The sequence below is a fragment of the Phalacrocorax aristotelis genome, chromosome 18 (genome assembly GCF_949628215.1).
Source record: "Phalacrocorax aristotelis chromosome 18, bGulAri2.1, whole genome shotgun sequence".
NCBI classification, from domain to species: domain Eukaryota; kingdom Metazoa; phylum Chordata; class Aves; order Suliformes; family Phalacrocoracidae; genus Phalacrocorax; species Phalacrocorax aristotelis.
The window spans coordinates 8100516-8124212 of record NC_134293.1 but is presented as its reverse complement, the minus strand read 5'-3'; the positions used below and the strand labels follow the sequence as shown (position 1 = coordinate 8124212).

The 23697-nt window shown below is 53.7% G+C and overlaps 1 protein-coding gene across 2 annotated transcripts in view; it reads left to right on the top strand.

Moving 5' to 3' along the window:
* CUX1 (cut like homeobox 1) overlaps nt 1-18828 on the top strand; it is a 283415-nt gene extending 264587 nt beyond the window's left edge. For both annotated transcript variants that reach the window (XM_075113244.1, XM_075113243.1), the window contains exons 15-23: nt 5683-5819; nt 6281-6347; nt 7569-7681; nt 8354-8470; nt 10773-10856; nt 11344-11400; nt 14536-14616; nt 16516-16580; nt 17029-18828. In XM_075113244.1, the coding sequence (XP_074969345.1) occupies nt 5683-5819; nt 6281-6347; nt 7569-7681; nt 8354-8470; nt 10773-10856; nt 11344-11400; nt 14536-14616; nt 16516-16580; nt 17029-17089 (782 nt within the window). In that variant the 3' untranslated portion in view covers nt 17090-18828. The remainder of the gene's footprint in view (nt 1-5682; nt 5820-6280; nt 6348-7568; nt 7682-8353; nt 8471-10772; nt 10857-11343; nt 11401-14535; nt 14617-16515; nt 16581-17028) is intronic.
* Nucleotides 18829-23697: the final 4869 nt, after the last annotated feature.

Below are 23697 nucleotides of genomic sequence, written 5' to 3'. Positions count from 1 at the left end.
TGATGTTTCTTCATTGCTTTATGTGACGTGAGGTGGACCTCTGGAGGTGGCTCAGCTGGGCTTTTGCACTATGACCTGCTCTTCAGCCTTTGCCTCTGAACAGATTTGCATCTCAGAGGACTCTGCTAGTTTTGAGAGACAGAGCTCTGATGCCTTGTAGAAAAGAAATGTTACATCATTCCCTTCTGCCGTGTCCTGTTTCTCAGCCTCTGACAGCTCACAGCAACGATGGCCTCAAGGAAAAGGCTTTGCATAAAGTTAAGACAGATTGGATGACTCCCACGTAGCTTTGGACCATGCAGAAATGTTGTCCCGCTCCACGAAAAGGTCAGGACAGAACCACTGAGGTGTACAACACTGAAAGGCCTTTGACAACCTTCCTGTTGCGGGAAGGATTTTAGCTCAGATCTTTCTTTCTTGGTGTCTTCATAGACCAAAAAGCGGACAGAGAAAGACCTGGTTCATCCAGGACTCAATGTGCAGTGCGTGGCCAGAGTCCCACTCATGCGTTCAGCTACAAAGTGCAGAGCCAAGTCATCTCCCTTTGATTCTCCTGGAAAGGGAACAGGACTTTGGGCAATAACAGTACTGTCTTTCTCAGACTTCCTTAAAAGCGAAATGCCAAGTATTTCAAGAGCCTGAAATTGCACCTTAGTTTATGTATAAACCTGGGAGCTCTGGCATCAGGTAGAACCTGAGATTAGACTTTGTTGGCTTGAAAAGACTCATGGGAGAGAGATGCCAAAAAGCCGTAGCATTTACTTCTGCATGGGAAAGAATGACCATTTCAACTTCTAGGTAACTGTCCACAGCAACATGGCCACTAACCAGAGTGGCTCAACCTGGGGAAAGGTGGAAAAATCAAAGGGCCCGTGGCAGACCCAGTTTCCTGCTTCTTCCTCTGGCTCCCACTCCTCGCCCAGGCACGCTCAAACACCAGTGTTTGTGTTGAGTGAGTCTCCAGCTTTGTGCCTTGGTTTCTCAGTCTTCATGTCAAGATTTAGTTATCTTACCATCATCTTCCTTCCACTCAATAAAATTGTCTTAAAGCCTTTGAAGTAGTGGGTTTCAGTGCACTTCAGTTGACTTCTGAGAGGATTGTTTTTCAAAGAAAGCTCCTAGCTTGCCACATCACTTCTCTGCTTGCTTTCTTTTTTACAGTTGCATAAATTCAAGGAGGCCAGACAGTAGCGGAGGCAGATTAAAAAGTTACCATAAGGCAAATCAGGGTGTGAACTTGCAAAGCATCAGCTAATTTGCAGTAACTGCCCATGTGTGTGCTCCTACTCTGCAGATCCCTTCAGCAATACCACTTACCTCTCATTTCCTTCAGGCTCAGAGGATACACATGAGCAGTTACTCCACTCTCATGGATGTGTAGCAAGTTACAGCCTATCTCACCCCAAGGTGATTTATTCATCTGTCTGTATCCTCAGTAATCAAGTCACCATCTTATGGAAAGATTGCCTCTCATTTATTTATGTCTGGCCTTATAACTTCAAACTAAGTTGTTAGTATGTCTTAATTTTCTCCATCTGTGAAAACAGATGCTGTTTATTTTGGATGATTTGCCAAGGGAGTCCAATTGCTGGGGCTTGTTGTAGGAGTCAAAGTTGCTGTTGCTCCGTGACAGCGCTGGGCTCGCTGTCTTGCAGGCGCTCCCGATGAGCCCCTACATCTGCTGGGCTCGGAGCTACCCTCGAACGTGCCCGTGGAGCCTCGGAATCCGGGACTTTTTTCCCCGGTACTCACTGCAAGGATTTTAACTTGCAGCTTTGGAGGAGTGTGAGGCTGACGGTGCTATTCACCAAGGAAGAAGTGTGAGATTCATCTAAACCTTTTATTCTCAATTTAGGGCCTTTTTGTTTCCTCCCCACGTGAGACACCTTTGTGTCTCACCGCATGGCCTGTCTGCACAGACGTGTTTTTTCAGAAACACACATCTCTCAGCAGTGTGACCTCAGGCAGTGGGTTGGAGGTACGTTTAGACTTCCCAGGGCAGACATCTTCTTTACAGCATCCTCTCTGAGCAGAGAGGATCACTCATTCTCTAATCACCCATTCAGTTTTGGGCAGCATATGATGTTTTTCAAGAGCCTTACCAATATTATTCTTCCTGACAGGTGACCAGTCTTTTGCAAAGTGGTTGGTTCCTTGCAGAGGACCTGGTCCCCTTCCGCACTCACGCTGGGCCATGATGGGCCAGATGTTCAGCGATACGAAAAATATTTGAAGATTTGGTCAGTCATATGCGGTGTGCGGGAGGAAGCTTGTGGCTGATCATTGTCCTGGGAGGTGCTTCTCTTCAAGCCCAGCAGGGTCCGGCTGTGGTGTTAAGGTGCTAGCCCAAGTTCAGCTGCTGGCAGCCAAAGTTCAGTGGTTGCACCGGGGACTTGCTCCTTGCCCTGCGTTTGTTGCAGGTGGTTTCTGCCAAACTCCCGGGAGCCTGTCCACAGAAACTTTTTTTTAGTGACCTCTGTGTTACTGGCCAGCCTGGCCAGATGAAAGCTCAGGGATTTAGGATCAGTGTCATGGGGAGTTTAAATTAAGAAAACCCTGATCAAGAAGGAGAGTTCACCCAGCCAACTGCTCCCTAGAAACGAACTTCACAAGAGCCCCATGCAAAACTCCTGGTCCAGCTCCCATCTGCTCTGCCACCTTCCCAAGAACTCCGAGAAAAGCAGAAGATATTTGTCAGTAATGACCCGGTCTCAGCTGCTTGTTTTCTGCGTATCAGGTGGAGCCAGCAAGGAAGGACCAGGCCTGCCTGTGCCAAGCAGCGCTGCGGTATGGCACCAGGCCCGGCGGGTGACTTCTGCCAGCGCTCAGTTGCCCAGTTGCTGCATTTCATCGCTTTTCTCCATTAGGTGATGGCAATGTCAGGCCCGTTTCTCCTTTGCCTCAAAAGTCGGGAACGACGGAGTTTGAGGCTAAAGATACATGGATTAAAATCCTAGTTTCCGCAGGACTTCACCTTCTTTGTCCCATTATCTTCTGCAGTACCTCTCCTTCTTCCGCAGCTTTTGAGGTATTTGCACATCTGAAGGGTCAGATCGAGGGCTTTCCAGCACAGCAGCTTAGAGAAGACAAAGGCAGATTTTCTTTTGCTCAGTCTCAATACTTGAACTGACCTGCCTTCCTGGGAGAGGCGTCCACCCGCTGCTGGAGGTGAAGGGTTGCTGGCAGAGAAGTGATGAGCTCGCAGGTGGCCACTGCCCTTTTGAAAAAAGAAAGTTATGATTAAAAAAAACAAAACAAAACAAAAAAAACACCTGTGAAAAGAGATACTGAAGGAGAAATGAGAGAGAAGATCCGTCCATTTTGGTTGCTTTCAGTGTTAGGCGTGGTTCCAGTCTTTTCATGGCGGGTTCATAGACTGGCCAGCGTTGAGGCAGTGAAACCCAAGGGAGGAAGGGCACGGCTTTCTTTGAAACTGGGAAGATGTGTTTCTTTGGTGACCCTTTTTTCTCCTCAGCAAACTGAAAAACTCAGTCCATGTAACTCAAAAGAAAAAAAAAAAGTCATTTAAGGAGAAATCTGGGAGCTGGGATCCAGGGCTCGGGTCTCCTTCAGCAGGATGCCAAAGGTCAGTTCTGCAGAGGTTTTTTGGGCAGGGTGGGAGGGAGGGAACGTGTCCTGCCCCCGCCAGCCCCTCCGCTCCTGCCGTGGTGCAGCCCGGGCACGCCAGCAGCAGCATCAGGCCCTTTGCACACTGATCAGGGCTGCAGAATTGGGCCCCACAGCCCATGTTTGACTAGTAATAGCTTCCCAATTACATTTTAACGCAATTTAAAGAGACAGCCAATTAAATAATTAACCATAGGGAAGAGGTTTTCTTCTTTCCAAATCTTGTTAATGCAAGTCTTTAGCATCAGGCCACCCATGTTTCAGGAGCAGTCAGCAATTCCCCATTTCTTGAGAAACACTGACCTCCAGTGGGATTGTGCCTTTATCGCAACTGCTCCTGGCTCTTTCCTGAGCCTTTTATTTGGGGCCTATAAAATGCGAATAGGTGGGGGGAACAAAAATAAATCCGTGGGTTGTGTCTGAAGCATGTGCCACCTCCCTTTCCCTGCAGACAGGCTTGGTGACTTACAAATAACATAGGAACTGCATTTCTGACAAAAAGGGGGGGGAAATTTGCACCGGCAAAGCCCCCGCTTCATGGGAAAGCAGCGTTGGCTTCAGGCATGACTTCGTTCGAGCCCCGTTGTTGCCACTCTGAGTCCAACCCTCCCGGCCAGGCCCTGCAGGGCATCGAGCCCCATGCAAGGACCCCCATCCGCAGCCACTTTTGGGGTGCACAGGGCAGCTCCCGGCACGGGAGGACTGGGTGAGCTGGAATTGAGCTGTACACAGTTTGCGCCTCTCGTCTGAAGTCTTCAGAGAGGGTAGGAGGCCCTGTGGGCGCAACAGTCTGCCCTCGCTTCTCCCCCAGCGCGGCTGCTTCCCAGGCTGCCTTTGTGTTTCTGGCTTCCTGGCTGTTGATAAATGAGGATTTTTGCCTTCCAGCCGTCTGGAATTCAGGGGAATAATTACAATGGGAATTATCAGGGAGGGACTGGAACAGCTGGGACCTGAGCTTTCACCCACCTGGAAATCCAGGCACAGAGGGACGTATCCTGCATCCCTGCAGCGGGGAGGCTGGCGGTGCAAAATGCGGGGTCTGAACCTTGATCTAAGCTTTTTTTCTCAGCCAGGCAGAGGCCCAGGCGTTGCTGGCAACAAGGGAGAAAGGTGAACCAAGTAGATTTCTGCTGCAGGACAGGACTCTTGCTTGCTGATGCTCTGTGTTTCGGGATGGATTTGCAAACAAGCAAGAAGCTTGGCCTGAGGTGCTGGTCCTGCGCCTCTTGCTGTAGCGGTGTTTTGGCCCCATCTCTCCGTTGCTTCACATCTGGGCTGGGGTTATACGAGGGGAACGAGAGGCTTTTGTTTTTCTCCTGGAGCATTCCAGCATGCGCCTGTTGTGGTTTAGGGCGTGGGTTTTACTCTGGGGGGCAACTGGAAGGAGGCCTTGTTTGTCAAAAATTGGCTGAGCGGGGATGCCAGGGGCTGCGCAGCCTCACCCAGCGCCTCGGAGCAGGATTGGTCCCACCGGAGCCCCTCCTGGGAGACATCCCCCACCCTGCTCCAACCCCCTGTGGCACCGTCTGCACCGTGTGTGCCTGTCCCAGCATCCGCAGCCAGGGATGTGCTGCCCAGAGGCCACCTCCATCATGCCTTTTCTGTGCAGACCAGACCTGGGGATCGGCTTGTGGGTTCAGCTCCCCTTATCTCTCTCCAGGTAGCCCCGCTCTCCCAGCCAGGATGCTGCCAGGTACCCCTGGGGCACCAAAAATATTTTGTCGATGCATTTGAAGCAGCCATGCCTGTGCAAGCAGCTGCTTGCTCACATTGCCTCCAGTGCTGGGACGTGGCACTGGTCCTGCCTGGGGGTGGCTGCCTGTCCTGGGGCATCACTGGGGTGGGTTGGACCCCTGGTCATTTCTACCTGGAGCGGAGCAGGGGTTGCTGACGTGGTCCCTCCTGCTGCCCTCAGAAATAAGGAGAAAACAGGGTTGCTGCCTGTGAGTTGGCTTCAGTGCTCCAGGTGGGGGTTTCTCAGCTTTTCGGTGTCCCCTTGGCAAAATCTGGGGGTTTGGGTCACCTGTGGGTGACAGCCCTGGCTCTGTTTTCCAGTGCGCTGTGCGGAGCTGCAGATCCAGATGACCGAGGCCGTATCCACGCTGGCTGGCCAGAAGGAGCTCATCGCCAAGCTGGAACACGACCTCAGCACCATCCAGGCCCTGTCCACCATACATCGCCCGGATGCAGAGGTAACCCTGACCCTCAGCACTCAGCTCCCCACAGCGGGCAGCGACCACTCAAAATGTCCCCGGGGCTGATTATTACTGGTGGAACGGCCAACAGCAGATGCTGTTTTACTCTCTCTTCTGTTTTTCTTTTTTTCCCTCCCTTTTCTTTCTCACTACTCACCCAGCAGAGGGTTGCACGATGCCCATGCAAGGGGATGGTGCTGGCGTGGGAGGGGGTAGTGGTGGTGGCATCCAGGTATTGTCTAGCTCTTCTGCCCGGGGAAAGGGTGGTCTCTGAGAGTTGAATACCAGCCTCTCCATGTTCTCTCGGGCTTGATCCTTGCACAGTGCCTGTTCGGCAGCAATGGTTCTCATGATGCTGCAGGCGCCAGGGTGGTAGCGGGACCCAGAAGGGGTTTGCTTTGACCAGAGACCTTTGGGTGGGTGGGAAATGTTTCATCCCTTCTGCCTCTGTTGCCCAGGGTGCGGCAGTCCCTAGCCTGGAGAAGATACCTGAGCCCATCAAGGAGGCCACAGCGCTGTTTTATGGTGAGAGGCGGGCGCAAAGCCGGGGCCATGCTGTGCGCCGAGGTGCTGGTGGGTGCCATCTGGCGCCAAGGGTGGGGTGGGCACCTCCGCGGATGATGGCATGAGGATGCTGCTAAGCAGGTGCAGACATCGCTGGCTCAGTGTGTCCTTCACTGAGGCCAGTGATGGGGTTTCCATGCTCAGCACGGTTTGCCTGTCCTCTGGCTGCTCCGGAGACAGTGCAGTGGGCTCAGGCCTGGCCTGACTCCGAGCTGAGCTGGTGAACCTAGACTGAACCAAACACCCTGCCCTTTAATTCCTGTTCTTTCCACACCAAATCCCCTCCAGAGCCAGCAAGCTAAACATTTCCTTTATGTCGGCTCTTGCACGGAGGTCTGCAGGAGAAAATGAATCAGACAAATAATGACACTTGGCTCCTCTGGAAGAAAACCCACTTCCTTTCCTTCTTTTTTTTTTTTGTTTGTTTGTTTGGTTTGCTTTGTTTTGAAAACACACAATAAAAAATATCACAGCAACAGTCCCACCAAGCCAAACAACCTGCAGCCACCCATCCTGCGCTATGAATAGCTCCTCTGTGAAGCCGGTTGAGTCATGGCTTCAGGGACATATACCTTTCCTTGGCCATGGATGCCTCCCGCTGCCAGGAAGGCAGCGTGAGGAGGGATGGCCACAGACCCTAGGGCACCTGCAGACCCCCATTGTGGGGGGCAGCTGTGTGGGGCACCCACAAAATGGGCACGGCAAGCTGGCGATGGCTGTGGGTGAGCAGCCCCTACTTCGCTGGGGTGGCTGAAAGAGGAGAAAGTACAAAATGGGGGTGACTCTTGTAAGGAGGGGAAGGGGATAGAAGAGTACGTGGATGGAGAGGTTGGTTGTGGCACTGGGTCTTTTGTTAGGGCTACGGCTGCTGCGGAAGCTATGGGGGAGAGTCTGGGAGCAACTGGGAGGGTTGGGGTCATGGGAAGGCAGTCACGGGTTGCACCAAATAATGCAGTTGGTCTTCCCTGGGGAGTGACCCTGTCCATTCCCGGGATAAGTCCCAAAAAATTGAAAAAAGCGCAAAAACTAGTCCATGTTGTAACAGCTGTGCACAGGAGTATCTCCCTGGGTGCCCCCGAGGTCCTGTGCTGTTGGAGGGGGGACCTCAAGCAAGCCCCCTTTGCTCAATGGTGGATGGTGGGCGTCTGCTGGGTTGTCTCTCATGCCAAGCATTGCCTGCAGGTCACCCGCCGTCCCCCGGCACCTCATTCCCCGAGGGGCAGGTGGACTCGCTCCTCTCCATCATCTCCAGCCAGAGGGAACGCTTCCGGGCCAGGAACCAGGAGCTGGAGGGGGTACGTCGGTGGGGAGGGCAGCCGCGCACTGCAGGACCTGCAGCCTGGGGCTGGCTGCTTTAATGACCAGTGGGGAATTTATTATCAGCACAGCACAGGCAGCACCACGGCAAGCAAGAGAAAAACATATTCTGCTGTTAGCAGGACCAAAGCCTCCCTCAGCCCATTGGTGTTGCTCCAATTCAAGGACAGGTCCAAATCCCTGTCGCCTTGCAGGTGTGCTTGGCCATCTGGCACAGCATTCAGGGGTGCCATATGAAAAAGCACGTAGGGAACCATGTAGCAACGGTTTGGGGTAGAAAACCCAATAGCTCTATAAGTTGAAGTACTGCTTAAAATAACTTCTTCAAAGCCAGCAGGTTGGCTCTGCACCTCCCGTGGGGGCCAGGTCTTAGCCCAAAGCCACCTGCAGCCACCTTGGCTGCCCCAGCCCATATTCAGCCATGGAGGGATTGGGTTCATTAATGGTTCTGGACTGGGGGGCCCCATTCAGCAGCAGCTGGGACGATTTTAATTTGAGAGCAATTTTAATTCAAAGCCAGAGGATTTTAATTACTGAGAGGGGACTGAACCCTGACTGGATGCAGCAATCAACCCCTTTGCCTCCCACTCAGTTAGATCCTGTCCTTCCCCCGGCCTCACTGCTAACGACCCTCTTGCTCCCCCATGCAGGAGAACCGCATGATGCAGCACACGGTGCAGGCCCTGCAGAGCGAGCTGGACAACCTGAGAGCTGACAACATCAAGCTCTATGAGAAGATCAAGTTCCTCCAGAGCTATCCTGGCCGGGTGAGTGGCTGGCTGGCTGTCCTCCAGCTGGGTTCCCGTGGATGGACCAACCCCAGACATAGACCATTGCCCTCCGTGTACAAGAGCGATGAGGAAATTGCACGTTACCTACAGCTGGGAAATGGGAGCTAATTGGGGTGAAGAAGGGTGTAGTGCTCTGCCTAGAGGAGCAGGTACCCAGCCCCTCTGCTGGGAAGGTGGTTTTTAACCATGCTGAAGGGTGACTGACATCTTTGATGGCAGAAGCTCGAATTTCCTCCCTGAAAAAGCTGCTGCAAACTCCTTTGATGCTTACTGCTGGTAGCGTGATGCTTCAGCAGGCAAGTTGTGGATGCTCCTTCCCAACCAGGCAGCAAGCAGTTAAATCGGGACCTCCTGCAATAAATCCCTGCAGTTACAGCCTGAAAAATAATTAATCCTGTCATACCTATGCTCATTCCCTGACACCCTGAATTTCTTGTGGCCAGCAGAGAGAGCTGCTCAGCTTTCCACTCTCCTGGACAACCAGAGAGCCTTCCCAAAAGAGCAGAAACCAGACCAAAACCAGCCCAGTAATCCCAGTAAGGCCAGGAGGAGGCTGGGGAGCAGCATCAGACCTTGCTGGAACCTGCTCTGCTCGTGTTGCGTCCCTTGGGGGTTTCATCCCTGGAAATCCCTGGGGCTTTTGCAAGCAGGACAGGTTGCCACCTGGGGAGATTTTGATTGCAACCACTTCCTCAGTTGCAGCCGCGCTGTTGTGGCCTCAGGCTTTCCTAATAACTGCAGAAGTGACAATAACCAGGGAAGAGACATCGGTTTGAATGCTGGCTCCTCAGCCTGCCTGCCCTGCCATCCTCCCCTGAAGCTGCTGCCTCTCCATGCTGGCTGAACTGAGTCCGGTTTATCGATGGATATTTTAATAGCATTTGGGGATGGGAAACTCCTACAGCCGTGAAGGACCTTATTTGGTTCTTTTATTTATGTCTCAGTGATGACGCTGGGTCAGCCCCTCTGACATTTTTGCCCCTTTTGCCTGCGGAAGATCATATCCATGTTTATCTGCTGCCACAAGGCAACCCCTGAATGCCATTCACATGATCTAAAGAGCAAGAGCTTTCGACGCAGCAGCACGGGGGATTGCATAATTCACCACCTAATCGGGCATGTGACACATTAAAAATAATCATCAAAGATCATTCAATAAGGCCAGGCTATAGTGAATTCATTGCCCCTAAATTGGGAGCTGGTCTCATCGCTGGCTTCTGACTGCATGGTGACCCGGGGATCGTATTGCAGCGCGTAAGGGCATATTTGCTAAAGGTCTGTGTGCAGCGGGGTTTACCCGTGGTGAAACGGAGCCACCGGCCACCATGCTGGGGCGGCCAGGCAGGACAACCAGCAGCACGTAGTAGTGGGTCCAGAAAAACCTTGGTAAATGTCAGCATCCCTGTGCTGGCGGGGCAGAGCTGGAGAAGGCACAGGGAGGGAGAGAGATGGATTAGCACCGGAGCCCTTGAGCAGGGATGTGCAGCCCACGTAGCTGGGAGCCAGGGCTCACGCCAGACTGTGACCGTGCCCGGTGACAGCACATGCTGTTTCCAGGCTGGTTTGGGGTAGGAACGATGTGGAGTCTGCAGTTCTTGTGACCTGCAGAGGTAGCACTGGAGAAAGCAGGAGCAGGGATGTGCAGGCTGCAGGGGCATCCTCAGGGCTTGCTGCTGCCATTCATCCAGCGCCGCCTGCGAGGCTGCACAAGGGGAACCTCTGTCCCAGGAGGAGTTTAAAGCCCAGCATGTCTGAACTGACCTACACCTTTCACTTCTCTCAAGTAGTTATCTTCATTTTCCTTGCCCTTTGCCCAGCTAATAATAGCTGTATGTTTAAACAATCATTTCCTCCTCCTAAACCACTGTCTTCCTCCTACCTGGTCCAGCAGCACAGGAATTCAGGGTGAGATTTGCACTAGCCCAGGTGTTTCCAGGTGAAGCTGGTGACACGGATGACTAATAATTAATGGAAAGGGCAAAAAATAGGGGGACATGGGTGGAGTCCCTGTGGAAGAAAGGACTTTGTTAAATAGCCCCTGTTGTTTTGCTCCTTTTTGAAGGTGATGGATCCTGTTGGCCCCATTGGTCAGCGCTGGGCTGTGCTTCTCCATCCTTTGGGGGGTCACATCTTCCACATGAGCAGCTCAGGGTGGGCTGGGGGCAGTTCTGGCCCTGCGCTGGGTGTCCATACACAGCTTGCACTGGGGGGTGTTAGGTAGGGGCAGCTATGCCAGCACCAGTGCCCACTGGCTCTCACCCTGCCTTTGCTCCCACAGGGCGGCAGCAGGGACGACACCGAGCAGCGCTACTCCTCCCAGTATGAAGAGCGCCTGGACCCTTTCTCCTCCTTCAGCAGGAAGGTATGAAAAGCTCCTGGCAACCTCCCTCCGCATCAGCCCCTCTTGACACGGGATTGTTGCCTCCTGCGGGGTAGGACTCAGCCAGCCCCGTTTTGGCTTTGCAGAGCACAGCTTTGCCCGGCGTAGGGAGGGGGGAGGCTTTGCAGCACGCTGTAGTGGGTGGGCAGGTTGCTTTGCTCAGTTCTGGTTTTGCTTGCAGCAAGGTGGGCTGGGTGTGTGGAAGGGAAGGAGCAGCCGGAGAATGAAACCTCTCAGGGAAATTATTTAATTAGATGAAATTCAGGGATAGCACTCTGAAAGCATAAAACACATTCAAATACCATTCACTTTAAAAAACACAAAAAAGACATTATTCCCACATGATGTCCCCTATGGCTGTGTATGAGAGGGGGAAGCTTCCCTGGGCACAGAGCTCCTTCCATGATTTGCAAACCCTAAATCAGCCCTTCGAGCCTCAAAATCAGCTGCTTCTACCATTTGCTTGCAGGAACGCCAGCGGAAATACCTGAGCCTCAGTCCCTGGGATAAAGCCACACTAAGCATGGTGAGTGGGCTGCACCCGCTGTGCCACAGTGGGTGGTGAGAGGTTTTTAGCCCCGGTCCAGCACAGAGAACACCGCTGCTGGGTTTGGCCCTGGGTGGGGGACAGACCCCATCCCACTCCCCCAGGCAGGGGTGCAGACCATGCTGGGGCCATGCTGGGGCTTGGCTTAGGAGAAATCACTTTTCTCCCTTGACCTTTCCTTCCCCTTTCCCCGACTCCATCCCGCGGTGTCCCGGGATGTCCAAGCCAGAGAGGGTGACCCAGCTCCAACCCAGCCAGAGATGCCGCAGCTCAGGCATTGCAGTGTCAGGGCACAACCCGGGAGCTCAGGGCCAGCTTGTGTCTCAGAGGATCACTGTGGAACCACTGTCTCCGCCGACCATGCCCGCAGGACCCCCAGGCAGCGCTGGGAGGTGGATGCAATGGGCTGCAGGAGATGCCTCTTCTCTGGTTTGTACTGTGGATGGGGGGCTCAGTGCTGCACCCCCAGCCAAGGGGCAAAGCCTCTTCGCACACAGCATGCAGGTGGGGTTGGCTCAGCTGGACTCCCCGTAGCAGACTCACCCAGAGAGCCCCAGCACCCCACGCAGCCGGGGAGGAGGCGTGCGGCGGGCTGCGAAGGGTCCCGCTCCAGGGGAGATGCTGCGCCTCGCAGCATCCTTGGGCACACAGTTCTCTGTGTGAGATTGTGTGTGAGATGCTGTATTCTCCAGAAAAACCACTTCCCCCGCCCTGATCCTTCCTGCTCTGGTTCTTCCTTCCAAAAAATCATCGGGGAAAATACTGGGGAGCTGCTGGTGTCTGCAGCAGCAGGGGGTCCTCGCCTGAGCTGTGGCAGGCAGGAGAGCCGCTGCTGCCACCGTGGGCATTGGCTAGCATCTCTTAGGGGTGCATGCTGCTTTCTGAGCTAAACATGTTGTTACTGAGATCTGACTTATGTTTGTGACATTAGCAGCAGGCTCAGGATCAGCTTTTGGCTGTTAACCCCCGGCTATCCAGCACAACAGAGGTTAATGTGGGACCACTGGTCTGCAACAGCCACAGAATGCAGAAATATCTTGTAATAAAGGCAAAGTTGTCATTTGCATAAAAACCAAGCAAATGCCAACATGAATATGGATTGGGTGGCGTGCCAGCACCACGGAGAATTAATGAAAGGCGTTTACAAAAAAACTGACTTAGGGGAGTTATTCCTTGGGAATATTTAAGAACATAATCTTGTTTGTTACAGCAGCCCCTGCCATGGCCGTGAATAGCAAAGAAGATTTCAGGCCAGAATTGGTTTGGTGGGAGATCTGTGGGTTTTAATGCCAGCTTTGGAAAGCCCACGTGGTGGTTTGGGGAATGTGCTTATGTCCATAATGAATCCCTATCTTTTACAGCAGGAATAAAAAGTTGCTATGTCGGAAGGTAGGATCTGTCGTTCATAAGCTGCTTTTCTAGGCTGTGGTTACTCCTGACTCTGGCTTTTGTGAAGGGTTGGACACGAAGGTTTTCCCATCGGGACGCCAATATCATGGGCCAGAAGGGCTCAGACATCGTCAGGGTCTGGCTGCTGTTCAGTGGCCTCTCCAAAATGAGGGGTTAAAGCATTACACAGCCCAGCCCCACAGGGTTTCTGGGACCCAGTGAGCTTGGACATCTCTGTGGGCTGGCACAGGATTGGCAAAGGTGGAGAGTACATCTTTCAAGGTAGGTCAGAGAAATGGGTAAACCTGCAGACCAGGTTACTCGTGAGGTTTTGAAAACACCCAAGGAATTTTCGTGTTTGTGGTTGCTCTTCAAAATCCCCCAGGGCAATGTCCATCTAGCAGTCCCTGCTTTGGGGGTGCTTTGCTTTATTTAGCCTGAGCAGTGCTGTGTGCCTTTCCAAGGGCTGTTGATGTCCTCCACCTCGTGGCCTCTCCCACAGTGGTACCCAGCCTTGCTGAGGACCGGCAGCAGGAGGAGGCAGTACATGCCTGCGAGCTCATGCCCATGGGTGAGCAAAGGGGGTGAAGACCTTCCTTTAACTACAGTCATCTGTGACAAGTACGAAGGGCAGTGGGACAAGCTGTGGGACCCCAGGGATCTGTCTGGACCACCAGGTCCATCCATGAGCCTCCCCCCGTGCAGCAGGAGGGCTGTTACTTGGGAGAGCAGCCAGGGGTCCGGCCACAGGTCCCCTAAAATCTATAGCCCAGCAGTGACTGACATCCTTGAAAGCTTATGTTTTCCAAGGTGCTCAGCCAGCACTGAAGCCTGGCAGAGGGTTTACACAGCTCTCAGCACACACATAGCCTTGCCGCTGCCAAAGCTGGGTGCCCCACACTGTACCAAGCCTTTAATCCCACTTTACCAGCTCTTTGCTGCCCGTGGGTTCAGAGCCATGGCATGGGACCGTGGTTGCTTTAGGCTGAGCTGGCCGGAGGTTCACAGGGAGGGGTGCCAGGAGCTGGAGGAGCGTACAAACCCCAGGGTGCAGAGTGGTCACCCCTAAAACATGCCGGGGTGCCTGGGAGCCTGCACTGTCATGAGTCTGGCCATGAAATCATCCTCTAAGTCATCCCTGGGGTCCCGCACTGGAGCTGAGGTGCAGGCAGGGCTGCGCAGCGGGGCCAGTCGTCGGGAACACCGGTGCTGCGTTTGCTCAGCTACCCTGCCAAGGAGGCAGCGAGGGGACGCTGCAAATCACAGCTTCTTTGAGCTCATGAATTAAAAATGTGCAAGACTTAATTACTGCTGGGGTTTCTCTCCGGAGCGGTGCTGAGCCGCAGGCAGGCTCTGAGTCAGGGCTGGCGCAGGGAGAGCGGGCAGGGCCACTGGAGAAAGCTGGGGTAAAAGCAGTTAAAAATGAAATCTGAGAGAGTTTCAGTGTGGGGAAATCCTATGGTTCGCAGCCCTGAATTCACTTCAGTTTGGGCAATTTTGGGCTGAGAGCATAAGTACTTGTGGTAGTCACCTTGAAGGAGAGCAGCTGCTCAGAGATGGGCACAGATGGGTGGCAAAGCGTCCTGCCTCACCTGCATGTTTACGTAGGTCTAGCAGAAGCAGGGCCCCAATCTTGGCCAGGGTCTCTCCGAGCCTGTGTGCAGGGAGGGCTGGTTTCCGCTGACCCACATTAAAACGGGATTTGCTGTTCTGCTCTTGCTGCAGGGGCGGCTCATCCTCTCCAACAAGACGGCTCGTACTGTTGCCTTCTTCTACACCCTGTTCCTGCACTGCCTCATCTTCCTGGTAAGTGCGGGGGCCACAGTGGGGCGGGCACCCCCTTTAAAATGGCAGCAAGCATCCCGTTCAGGGGGAATTTTTGCATTTTCAAGATGTTATGCCAAACAAGTGTGTTGCAGCTAGTGTATCACCAGCTCCGGAGGCACGGGGTGGCGGGGACTGTGGGCAGCACAGCTCAGCGGCGACACGTACGTGCCAGTGAATATCCCCCTTCGACTTCATGGGGTGGGAATGGCCACCCTCGGTGGGCACAGGCTTGGCCAAGGGCAGGAGCTGGAAGCTGTGTGTGTCTTCATGTTGTGCCCAGAAACAGCTGTGGGGCCCCAGTGCCACCGTGCCAGGAGCTCACATGGCATTTAGCGTATTTGTGTGCAGGTCTGGGTCACCATCCCTGCACGCAGGCAAGCAAGCCCTCCGCTTCTCAGGCAGCAAAATTTTGGTTAACTCTTGTGAAGCTAACAGCATAAGAAATTTCAGGAATAGAATATGGCCCCATGACCCCACGTTGCCTGTTTCTAGACCATGTGTGGTTCCACCTTCCTATTTCTGGGCACATCCCTTAACCTCCTGCACGGGGGAGCTCGCTTACATTCACTGCCCCTCCAGGTGATGAGCCCTGGCTCTGCACTACCCTGTGCGAGCTCTGGTTGTCCCCACGTTTCCTACTTGCCCTGCGGCTCTGTCTTCCTCTAGTTTTCAAATTTCCCCATCTGTACATTAGGGTTGGAAGTAGAGAAGTAGAGGTCTGGTTAGGAATAGAGGCTTGAGCCAGCCTGAATCCCCTGGGAGTTGGGGAACTCCTCCTATATTCTTGCACAGTTTCTGGGGTTTTATTTATAATTTCATGGGGAAAAAAACCCAAAATAATAAATATTTAAACAGTGAAACAAGATGAAAGACAAATCAGAACAATATTTCTATCCTGATCTTCTCAAAGTAAAACTGGCTTTGTGTTATTTTGGTGAGGAAAGGAGCAAAGAAAATAAAAAGTTAAACATCATTAAACTTTAAAGCTCTAACCTAAAAAAAAAAAGTAAAATTCATAAATATTACATGGCTGCAATGATCTTACTTCATCTAGACACAAAAGGGCCTGAAGTCCAGCACCCAGCACTGCCTGGGCTGGGCACACACTGTGTGTCCGATGGGGACCGGACAAACCCGGGGCTCCTCCATCCCTGCAGTGGGAGCAATGTCTTTGCCACTAATCCCAGGAGACAGTGCAGCCTTCACCCCTTCCCGCGGCTGCCTTCTGCTTGTCGTGATTTCAGTTAACCCTAATTTGGAGGCCCACTGAAGGGTGTTTATGGAATTAGAATGTTTCCCCAGTGACAAGATAACAACAGCATACAAATCCCCAAGGTTTTAATGCATCAGCCTGGGATGGGAGGGCTTCTCCCGCTTTCCAAAACCCACTGCTGCCTCCCTGCATCCTCAGACCACAACTTTGAAATGCCAACTTGGTGGCACAAAGGGAAAAAGGAGCCAAACCGAGCAGTGACCTTCCTAAAACGTGTGCCAAAAACACATCCCCAAAGCCTTCTCCATCCTTGTGCAGCCTTGAGCGTGCCCGCCTTGCCCCAAACCACTGCAGCTGCGGCAGCACCGCCCCGGCAAAAAAACCCACTGGAAAAGGTCATCCTGACCTTCCTGAGGGCACCCCCCTGAAACACACGCTGGGTTTCTCCATGCTGGTAATGCAAGGCTGCAAAACTGATTTTACCCAGAGCATCGCTTTAGGCCTCTGCTTGATGCACAAAATCCATGGGCGCCTGCAAAGCGCTGCAGCAAGGGCTTTGCTGGTGGCCACGGGGATGGGGTGGCACAGCGGTGACGTGGGCTGCTGCGAGGGCGGGCGGAGATGGGCAGGTGAAAGCAGAGCTGATTGCATTTCTTATTTTGCAGGTGCTCTACAAAACAGCCTGGAGTGAGAGCGTGGGAAGGGACTGTGCCACGTACTGCGCCAAGAAGTGGGTGTGAGGATAGGCTGGGTCAGCCTGGCCCTGGGGCTCGGGAGCATTGTCCGCCTGTTTTCGGTGGACAGACCGTGCTGGTTTGCGGCAGATTTTTTGGACACCGCTTGGCGAGCCTCTGTCCTGCAAATGAGGGTGGTTAATTGGGTTTTAAACCCTTAACCCAACAAGGATGGTGGGGAAGAGGTGCGCAGAGCAGGACAGCTGTCTGTCTTCAGCCACATGTTTTCCAAATCCCTTCACAAATGTGAGCCCTGGGATGAGGATCAGGCCCATGCCTTGACTCCAGCTGCCCTGAGCAGCTCCCAGGCGCTGCTGTCTGTGGCTGGAGGAAAGCGTGGTGCTCATTATCGTAGCTAGCGCTCAGAAACGCAGCGGCTCCTGCTCAGCCACCAAAGTGCTTTGGACCTTGCTGTGAGTTAACGTAGCTGTGCCCTTTCCCCAGGTACGCCGACCACATCCACAAGTTTCATGAGAACGCGGACGCAGGCAACATATGGCAGTGATGGATGGACAAGACCCCACTGGTGCCAGCTCCCCTTTCATCCCACGGCAGGATCTGGCCCTTCACGTCCTGCCAGCTGCTTCGCTATAGCTTTGCTTTCTGCTTCATAGGATGGAGGCAGTGATCCCCCCACTCCCACCTTTGGAAATCAAAAGCCTCAGTTGATGGAGATTCATTTTGCAGGACACAGCATTTCCAGCCCTCCTTCCCTCCCTGGAGGAAGCCTGTGTCCTCCTGATGTCCCAGAAAGCTCAGTCTTTACCAGAATACATGAAAAATGCAAGATAAGAGGTACTCCTCTCAGATGCAATATCTCTTTCCGTCCTGTTTAAATCCAGTGCAACACTGGGTGGACTAAATTTAGCCAGAATGGGGGGAAAAACTAACGTCCTGAACTTGCATTTTCACATGTCATGATATTTGGAATTCCTGTTTTGCTCTGGTTTATTGAATTATCGAAGGCAAACAGTCCTTCTGGGCTCTGGTGGAGCAAGCGAGACAGCAGCAGATAAAAATCAGCCATTCCCCGAAGACGGGGTTGCTCAGCACGTTGCCTTCTTGCTGCTTCTCAAGTCAAATGAAGCTGGTGCTCAGCCCTGTGCTCCATCTGAAAGGTTTCTCAAGACCTTCTGCGGAGCCTCATACCATGCTGCTGAGCACCAGCAGATACTCTTTCTGAACCAGAGCCGTTGGCTTGAAAATAGCCCAGCTAATTTGGACGTAATGGGCATGACGGGAGGTGTTGCTGGTCAGGACTGATCTCACTGGGATGCTCCAGACCCTCTCCCTACTGAGATGTTTCTGCCAAGCATTGGTTGCCCTTCTAGGTGCAACTGCTTCACCTAATCCAAGGCAGTACCTGCGTCGTACGGGGCTTTACTTGCCTTGTAGTTGATCTGGTCAACATCTGACCCTTTAGGAAACTACAGGTCAAATCAAGCAATTGCTGGTGGTGGGCTTGCTGGGTGATGAACACTGGGCTGCTAATTTGGGTTGATTTGGGGAGAAAGAGGTGATATGAGAGGCTCTAATTAAAAAGAGCAGGTCCCAGCACCCCCTGTTCCTGCCTCAGCTCGCTGTAACCGTATGGTGCGGGAAGATATTAGCTTGTTAGCTAATGGTGGGCCTCAATTAAAATTCCCCTCCAAAGATAGGAGAGTAGTGTTGCTTCCAATTAATATTTCATTGCAGATTCAGATCTATTCACATTCACGCTGCTGGGAAGCCGAGGCCTCTAACAGAGTGTGCAGGCAGCAATAGGCTTCACATCTGCCACGGGCAGCCCAGGTTTATTTATAGGAGCTGTGGCCTGCGGCAAAATGTAAAATACTCATAAATCGAAGGGAGGGATAAACCCCAAGGGACCAACCTGCACCTGTCCTGCTCGGTGTGGGGTAAATCAAGCCTGTCCGGAAGGGAGGCACCCGCAGGGCAAGATGACAGCGAGGGGCTCGGGGGTGATGCTGCCATATGCCGGGGACCTCTTCATAAACTAACTGACTTCAGATGTGGAGGAGATGAGCTTTTGCTGTCTGAAATCAGTAGCTGATCTGGGGAGGGGTGGGATGCTTGTTGCGGCTTTGTTGGGAAGGTTAATTTTGCTTTTTTTAGAAGCTGTATGTGGTGTCTTGGAATTGCAAAACTTCTGCAGCTATTCACACTTGTACTCTTCATAAATGACTTAAAATAGATATTGAGTTCTGCGGGACAAGTGATAAAATAAACTTAGACATGCATTGACAGGGTTGCTTTTGTGCTTTGCTTCCTTTTTTTTTTTTTTGGACTTTCGATATTAAACAACTGAGAAATGTCCTGCTCGAGTCCAAGGGCAGAGTGTGCAGCTAATTTTAGAAACCCATTACAGCAACTAAAGGCAGTGATGTCTCGCAGTGCCAGGAAGGGCAGGACCTCTGTCCCCGTGTGCTGGAGCCGCCGTCCTGGCTGCCGGCGAACATCAGCATCCCATGGGCCAGGCAAAAGGGTCCCAGTGAAGAGGAACCACGGGAGCAGAAGGGCTTGAGCCCAGGCAACCTCCAAAAGCAGAGGTATTCTGTATACCCCCACACAGCTGTTGGTAAAGGCACTCAGGTTGAATGGTGTAAATTTGCCTGGTTAATTTTGGGGGAAGCTGATCGTGATCCCCCCACTTCCTCATCCTCCTTTTTTCTTGCTTTTCCAGCCCCAGGAGACCCTGGCAGCCCCAGCCTGTGGGGTCAGGCTACTTTGCAGGCTCTGACCTTGGGTTTTAGCCACTGTTTCCTTTGGCCAAGCCCAGCAAGTGCGAGGTGGTCTGGGGAGAGCTGAGAGCCATGGCCCCCCCCCCCACGAGGGGCTGAAGGGCAAAGGGCTGTGCCAGAGGTTTTGCAACCCCTCCAGGACTCCCAGGTATTACTGGATCCCTGGCCCTGGAGCTGGGGGTTTCATCCCTCAAGCAGAGCCATCACCTCCCTCCACACAAAAGAAAAATGGCAAATTCCCTGATTTGTCCCAAATTCCCTCCTGGGGAGGGCGAGGGTTAGATGCAGGGTGTTGCTTCCTCTTCTAATCATGTTTTGCAGCTGTTTTGCAGCTTCCAGCAATTCCTGCTGCCACAGCATGGCACAAGGACCCATGACTCCTGCCTTCTCCCCCGGCACTGGCCACCGGAGAGGGGATGCGCACAGCCGGGGCATCGCAGCGAGCACCGGCAGCACTCGGGGTAACACACCACTCGCTCATCTCAGCCCTGGCGATCTTACGGCAGCTAAGGGACGTCGGGGTGTCCCAGACAGCAAACAACTGCTGCTCCCAAGAGTCCAGCTTTGGCTGCCAAAAACCTCTGAGCGGAGGCAGGGAAAGCCCCAACTGGGGAGGGCTCTGGGGTCACCACCTGCCCACGGCTGGCCGGCGCCTCAGCCAAGTTTTCAGAGCTCCTTTCTACAGACGTGCTGCAGGCGAAGGGCTCGGGCAGAGCCAGGGGGCTGCAGGGCTCCAGGGGAAGCCTTGTCCCTCCAGGCAGAGCAGTGGGCACTGGAACAGCTGGTGAGATCCTTGTGTGTAGCATAAAACAAAAAAGATCTGTGATTTTGGTGCCTGGGAAGATGCCCTGCACGTGGGGGTTGTCCTCAGGTGACTGGGCACCAGGAGATGTTTCCTCCAGCCCTTGACACCACCTGGCAACCCCGGCCAAGCTTGGCAAGGTTGGGGAAGGGCAAGACACAGCACAGCATTTCTGGCAGCATTGTGCCCAAACCCCCTTGCCCTCCGAAAAGCAAAGCAGCAGGTCAATTAAGGGGAGCAGAAGGCCCAACCTTGGGCAAGAGCTACAAAAGAGCTCACCCTGTGCGGGGTTTGCCATAGGCAGGGTAAGTGCTGTCATGCCCAGCAGGGAGCGGGAGCAGGGCTGCCCTCATTGTCCTGGCGTGCACGAGGTTTGGGGTACACCCAGCTCGTCCCGCCCTGCCCAGCCCGTCACCGGCTGCACTGGGTGACCCTCTTGGGGATGTGCTCACTCAGAGCCCCGTTCAGTTCTCCTTACAGTCGGGCAAGGAGAGGAACGACGACAGGGCAGGCACCCTCCGCACCGCACAGCAGCCGCGGCTCTGAAATGCCATTCCCCAAATGCAGAAGTCCCCGGAGGCGCCACGGCCCGCAGCGGCACGTGCACAGGCTGGGGCTGACTCAGCCGTGAGAAGGGACGCGGCGTCCGCCCATGGCATCGGCACAGCCGCGGGGCTGGCCGCGGCGAGCAGCGAATGCACTGGCACCTCGGCACGGGCCTCGGTGCTCCTCCACACGCAGCGTGAGAGCAGGTATTGCCTTGCATCGCCCCACTGCTGCCAGCTGAGCAGCTTCCCTGCAGCTCGCTGGGCACCACATAGACATCCCTGCACACCCCTAGAGCCCAACAGCCCTAGAGATGCACACCCCTATTGACCCACACCCCTGCACCCACCCTGAGTCCTGGCACCCCATGAGCCCCATTTTTGGCCAGGTTCAGAGGGCAGCCCCAAAGCAACCTGCAGCTGGGACGGTGCTGCCCAGAGAGCCCACAGCCCTGCCCTCGCTGGGTCCCTGCCTTTTTTGAGGATGGAAGTGGATTTTTTGCTAATTTGATTTGAAAGCCCCTTTTATCCCTGAGTGACTTGAAAGAAAAGGATTGCCATGACCCCTTGCTCTCCCTTGCTGTATTAAATTTGATTATGGGAAACAATTTTAATTAGTATCGACAGATGTTCAGGGAAATAAGTATGGGATAACTTTGTGCTTTTTATACCTATTTACCCTGTGAATCTTCTGTCCCAGCTCAGAGACCCAGGCTAAATTTCAGGGGGTGGTGGAGGTTTATATGGTAATAAAAGGCTCCTGGGGAAGCCCGGCTGGCTAATGAGATAACAGGCTGCGCACATCTGGGTCACAAGTTCAGTTTTTGCTGCAGGCAGAGGAGACGGGAGAGAAATCACTGCCAGAACGCGGCCGAGCTGTCTTGATTTTCGGCTGCAGTGCACTGCAGGGGAGCGCGGTGATGGGCCCAATGCAGGTCCAGACCCTGCCGTGCAGGGGATGCCAAATGCCCTGACAGCCCGGTCGGTACGTGTTCACGCTCAGGAGGAGCCGGGCGATGCGGCAGTGTTTGCAGGGCAAGCTGCAGCAGCAGTAATTGGAGTGCCATAAAAAAAATAGTATGGTTTTTCTAAAGGTCTCTGGCCGGGCGCCTCATCCCTCCAGTCCAGTTCCTGCTGGAAACAGGTCTCCAGAGCTACTAATGCGCAGGCAGCAAACGTGTCTGCCCCCACTCTGCAAATGGAAAAGCAAGATCGATAGGGTTTGAGCGGAGCTGAATGAAGCGGAGGCAGCGCCTGGCGTGCAGGATGCTTGCGAGACTCCCCCGCCAGCAGGAAAGGAGCTTCACAAACAAAAACACACGCAGAGCCAGCGCCGGGAGAAACGTGCCGGGTACTGCAGGTTATTTTAAGTTCAGGATGTACCCAGTAAATGCAGCAGATAAACAGATCACAGGGCTGGGAGCTCGCAGGGTCCATTGCGCCGGGTCAGCACATGGACGCAGCCCATACGGAAAAAAGGGGGATAAGATATAAGGGGTTTGGACATCTGGAGGCAGGAGCCTGACCAGCCAGGCCATAGGGATCGATTGGTGTTTATTTTTGGAAGAGTGGCTCTAATTATGTGCTGTAAGCAGGCAGTGAAATGGTGGTGGATCTCCACTGCTTGCTGCCTTTAAATCAAGGCTGAACATCTGTCTCAAAGACATGCTCTGGTTCAGCCGGGAGTTATGGCCACGCAGCAGGAATTATCGGCCAAGGGTGCACGGCCCGCATGGCGCAGGGGCGAACGTCACGGCTTTACGGTCTATGAACCATCATCCCTCTCATTTTTTTCCTAATAGATGGAGCAGCTGGGGCTGCTGGTTTTAGATGGGTTGTTTTAAAAACAACAGCAGAGTTTGAATGCTGGGAACCCCCTTGGCCAAGGCGCATCTGCCGAGGTGGTCTTCCCACGTGGCTGTCCCCAGCTGGGCCACCCGGACCCGTGCGAGAGGTGACAGCCGCCAGCGGAGGGACATGGGGGCACATGGGAATTGCAGTAGGGTTATCTGGATGCCAAAATAGCAGCGGTGGGGTGACACCGTGCCCTGCCACAGCAGAGTTCAGCATCTCTGCCTCAAGCTCTAATAATATGGGAGCCCCAATAACCCTGTTAATAGGGGAGTTGTGTTATTAAGGCGGGGTTTGGGTGAGGAGGGTGAAAGCAAAGGCTGGCCCCTCCGTGCGGCCGTGCTGGAAGGTGCCGGCTGGTAAGAACTGTTTTATTGCTTCCTGTTGTGTTAGACATCTGATGGCAAGCTAGGGCCAAAAGCTGGTGCAGCATATGGAGCGTCCCCCCGGTCCTCCCCCTCCGCCTTATTTACAGAGCCTCCCTGGAGATGGGCCTCACAGGCTTTTCCAGCTCAGAGAGGAAGCGGAAAAATATTTACCTCACCCCCCCCACAAAAGTCTGCTCTCATTAAGGCAGGAAAACGTAAATGAGGCGCATAAGGTGGAAACACAGTGCCGCTGTGGTGAGCACTGGGAGAGCACCAGGGCCAGGGATGGTGAAGGGGCCATAGGCAGGGACCCTCCCCAGGGAGTCCCAGCTCCCCATGGGGACGTTAGCCTGTGCCAGGGGCTCAGCCAAACCCAAGCCCTTCATTTCCCAGCCCTGCCTTCAAAGGTGGGGGGACACGAGGATGCTTAGATGTCCCCCTGCCCCCTGTTATGCCTGCACCCCATGGGGGTTTGCAAAGCCCTTCCCTGCGTGGCTGCATCCCGGGGGATGCCCCAGGACAGGGGGCCGGGGCAGTGCCCACCTTTGGCACTGTGGCTTTGCTTTGGCAGCACAACCGTTTGCAAAGCTGGGGTGGGCATGGAAAGGCTGCACCTCCAAAATGCCCTGGTTATTCTTTTATTCCTTAATTATGTTTTTTTAACATTGACCAGCACAGGACACACGCCTGTGAGCTGCCAACCCTGCAACATGGTGGTGTGAGGGTCTCCCCCAGCACCAGCATTGCAATGGGAAAGAAAAAAAAGGGAGGGAACTTGGCTGCATTTCCCTGAATGATGCCCCAGC